The sequence below is a fragment of the Populus nigra genome, chromosome 6 (genome assembly GCF_951802175.1).
Source record: "Populus nigra chromosome 6, ddPopNigr1.1, whole genome shotgun sequence".
Lineage (NCBI taxonomy): Eukaryota > Viridiplantae > Streptophyta > Magnoliopsida > Malpighiales > Salicaceae > Populus > Populus nigra.
This window is the reverse complement of record NC_084857.1, coordinates 14257954-14262316: the sequence shown is the minus strand read 5'-3', so window position 1 is coordinate 14262316 and position 4363 is coordinate 14257954. Positions and strand designations below refer to the sequence as shown.

At 37.8% G+C, this 4363-nt stretch overlaps 1 protein-coding gene across 3 annotated transcripts; it reads right to left on the bottom strand.

The window, feature by feature from the left end:
* Positions 1-4363, bottom strand: LOC133696368 (protein WVD2-like 7). 3 transcript variants are annotated; one of them, XM_062118542.1, is made up of 8 exons: positions 3816-4363; positions 2236-3123; positions 2032-2093; positions 1885-1959; positions 1491-1593; positions 1329-1394; positions 938-1048; positions 1-540 (listed from the first exon to the last, which is right to left on the bottom strand). In XM_062118542.1, exons 1-8 carry the CDS (start codon positions 3882-3884, stop codon positions 325-327), a joined length of 1590 nt encoding a protein of 529 aa, XP_061974526.1. In that variant the 5' UTR covers positions 3885-4363; the 3' UTR covers positions 1-324. The 3 variants fall into 3 exon arrangements, with proteins under 3 accessions (XP_061974526.1, XP_061974525.1, XP_061974524.1); XM_062118541.1 differs by having other exon boundaries at positions 1329-1403; positions 1885-1956; XM_062118540.1 differs by having other exon boundaries at positions 1329-1403; positions 3816-4362.

Here is a 4363-nt window from a genome sequence, read left to right as displayed (position 1 = left end):
TGAAAGAATAATGCCTTCTATTCTATTGCCAAACCTCTAATTTATTACAACATATTGCCAAAACTATTAACGTCCACAAAGAAACAGAAAAAAGAACTGGTATAAACATGCTACTTGATGTTGAAAGCAGCCCTCAACAAAAAATACAAACTCCCCATCAATAATACCCCCCTTATCTAAATTCCGCTGCCTTCAGTGGATTATTTTCCTTCTGTAGAGTGTTAATTATAAATGATGCAAATCTTCACATTCACTAGCTGGGTTGATCAATTCTTCAAAAGAAACACACAGTGCGGATGTTCATGGCACCCTCACTTTAGGAGCTCACCACAGGATATTTGGAGAAGCATTCTCACGTGCTTTCTTCTTTGGTGGCAAGTTGACAGAGCAAGTTGAGCTATGGTTACTTTTCTGTATAAAAGGCTTGGAAGTTTCAGCATTGACTGAAGGTCTTTGATGAAGTTGAAGACTTGCTTCCCGTACCGCATTGGGGGTTGACTTCCTTCCAAGTTTTGGTGATCGAGGTCGTGTCAGAGGGATCTGCGAAACATGATTGATCTGTAAGACTAAAAAAAGTAATGCATCTAAGCCCAGATCTTGAACCGTATCTCTACTTGTTTTCACCCCTGGCCCTATGAAAAGGGAAAACCTTCTCCTCCACGGAAGAAATACAGGAAGGATCAGATTTTCCGTGATTAAACTTCTCAAGTAGGCCAACGTGGGAAGTTATTTCCAATGACTGAACTTCTAGATTATACCTACTTAGCAAGTTTGATTTCAAATTTCATAGTATTAGGTTCTTCTAACTGTTAAGCTTATGCCATAACAGTTCTAAATTACAAATTACAGCAAAATTTAGCTGCTCGATGCACCTCCCATTGACCATGAAGTCAACTTTATCATGTTGAGAAGTTGGGGAGATAGATATAAGACGAACCTTCTTCATTGAATTGTATGGAGAATGTAATCCACGATGCAAGTCATCACTTGGTTTCCCTCTGAAGACAGCACTCTGTCTTAGTTTCTTAAGGTCATGCTCTGCCTTCTCCTGGACACCATTAACGGGAAAGATAACTTTTTGAAATTGGCTTTATCAAGAAAAAGGATAAAATTGAAGTCCACAGTTCTAATCAGAAAACAACTTCTAAAAAAAATTATTGTATGGATTTTACAACAAGTTCGTAAAAAAAAAAAAAGGATTTTGGCCTATATTTCAAAAATATCAAAAAATTTGGTTGGAATCATTAGGTACCAAAGGAAACTGATCATTTTAACAGTGGTAACTCACACCACCGTACGAACACTACAATAAAGTTATGTGAGATGACCTGAGGTCTCGCATGCAGATGCTTTTTTTCTGTGTCCTCCTTTGCATTGTTTCTCTCTCCTAGCTTCTGAAAGAACTAGAACGGCCAGTAAAACGAGATATCAAAACCATGACATTATTGCAAGTAAGGAATTAATAGAAAAACTACAGAGATTAATCTTGCCTCTTTTCGTTTTGCCACTCTTTCTTCACTTCTAAAGCTAAATGGAGAGGATATAAGTGGAGGTCGTGATTTGCTTCCTTTTGCACTTGATGATTTCGAGCAGCTGTAGTTCTATAAGTTTAGAATAACGTTGAAACATAGGAAAAATGGTGCTTCTCTGTTCTAGTTACTAATTATTCATTCTCCATGTGGAATGAGCAATCAAGATGAAGATTGCAAGACTGCCACAAACTTAAAATTTAATTTTATATTTGTCAGCTATGAACATAAATTATCAATGATGCATTCAGTGTGTTATACTCTCTAGTTCAGTAGAAGCAAACATGATTGTGGCATGAGTAACATGGTACAGACAAAAAGAACCATTCAGGAAACCCAGGAGCAAAGTCCTTACTCTGAAGAGAGGGTCTGTGATATTTCACCAGGTGTAATTTTTCCTGAAACTGACTTGTTGAGCTCTGACTTACTTCTGCGAGGATAAACTGTGTCAATGATAACAATTAGAGAGGGCCAGCTACTTGTGTTTGTAGAGACAAAATACCTTCTATCTTGTGAATGCCGAAATATTAAAGGAAGAAGCTTTGATACACCATGAACAGATCCCTGCAGTTTAGACAAAATTCATCTTTGTGGGTTACAAGATTCTTACTGGTGTGAGTAATAATTGAAGTGTGTGCACACATGAGTGTCTATACTGCATAAAATGATTAGCATCAAATAATCATGGTATGAGGAATGGAGATACCCTGGTTGGATTTTCTGGAGTAGCGGACCTGTCTTTAGATACTCTGACAGAACTTTTGTTGGTGTCTTGCAAGCGAGAAGCAAAATTGATTGACACGTGGATAGATTTTGAAGTTGCTCTCTTTTCACCCACCAATTCTCCAGCAGACTTCTTACTGTTTGGAGTAGCATTTAGTCTTGTGGAACTTGATAGTTTGGCAGAAGACTTAGGAAGTTTCGATGCTCTACTCTGACTCAATGAGTTTGATAAAGAACTCATTTGCCTTTTATTATTTGGTAAAGCTACATTCTCCATTTCAGCAGCTTCCTGATTGGGATGGTTGTTTACCTTATTGGGCATCTTCTCTTCTGGCATGGCCACAATAATGTCACAGTCGTCAGCATTTTCAATCTGCTTTGAATTTGCCACGTGAATAGAGTTTTCCACCTCAACATTCTTTTCTCCTATCACTTCATCTCCTTCCACCTTTGCATTTTGTGAGTTATCCATTCGACCATCAGTATAAAATGCATTTGCATAAGAATGAACTAGGCCAGCATCAAAAATCCCCTCATCTTGTTCATTGATGATCACTTCATTGGTTGCTTTAGAAAACTCCAAATTAACATGAGAACTGCTGGGAGCCTTGTATGCAGCTTTTACTTCAGGAACATCGTTAGATCCGGCGTTTGCTTGCTCAAGCAAGGCTGCTGCTTTCATGGCTGCCCTCTTCTTGTAATAAGCCTCGAAATATGCCTTCTTCTGGGCAACAGAACCTGGCTTGGAAAACTGCTCAACTTCTTCTAAGAAGCGATTGTGACTAAAGGTTGACCACTTCTCCCAAGCCAAAGACTCTGACATAAATCTCCCGAACGAGATTGATTCAGTCAAGGCTAGAATGGGATTGCCCTGAAACTCAAAAATATTTTACATGTTTGCTCAGTGATTTCTTTGGTGCAACTCATTATTATCTATTTCAAACCAATGATATCCATAAAACAATTAACACAAAATGCAAAGAAACTCCAGAGACTCGGTGTCTTCTTTATTAACTGAAACAAAAAAGAGCCATAATCTTGATGAATGCCAGATATTAAAAAAAGCAATACTCAAGTCCAAAAGAAGTTTCAACAATGGAAAGAAAAAAGGCAATCATCAATACGAGGATGTCCGAAAAATGAGATTTAAAGAAAGCCAATCAAGGCTGCATTTAATCAAATATATGCAATTCTCCGGAAAATATTAGCAGTTACGGAAAATAAAAGGAGAGCTTAAATTACTTTCGTTTCAAGTGTTCAAAGCATTGAACAAAATCAAGAACAGCAGTAATTAATTCAATAAAAACGAGAACCCGAAAAGCAAAAGGAAAATGAGCAACAGAATCTCACAACAGCCATTTTTCCATTTCACCAAAAACCCCAGTAGTCATAATTTTTTCAAGATGTCTCAATATCACAGGCAACATCACAACAATTGAAGCAAAACCCACAAAAGATTACTAAAAACAACACCAAAAAAGAAAAACCATTCCTTCAAACCCCAGAGCATGATAAGACAAGACATGAAAAAAACAATAAAGCAATAAAGCTTGAAGGACTAACCTCTTTGGCTTCTCTGGAAGCACTAGATGGATGAGAAAAAGATCTCATAAGACAACCTGATTCTCCCATTTTTCTTTTATCTATCTATACAAAGAAAGCGAATCCCACAAACAAAAATACTCTCTTTTTTATTCAAAACCCTTTTCGCTACCGACAGCAGGTACGTAGAGCTTATGTTTTAGTTTAGTTTATGGCAGAGTCAATCTCTGGTCTCCCTTTAAAATATGAAAATCAGGGTGTAGGCTCAAATGGGTCCATCTCATTTCATGTCTTGCAGGCAACAAAGGCAAAATGAGAGCGTAAGAGGCAACTCAGTTCTTCTGCAGAGAAAGGGAACCTTCTTCCTCTGTCAGCGGGTGAGTGAGTGAAGAGACCGTTGTTGTTGTTGGGTTGCCTTTCTTTCAGTTACTTTTAACAAAGAAAAGACTGAATCTTTACATTTTGATTGATGGATAGATTTCTTCGGGACCTACCTGAACGAAGCTCCTAACGTCTAGTTTCACTTCTAGAAAAGCAATCATGTGAGAGAGGGGGGTGGTGACCGATAA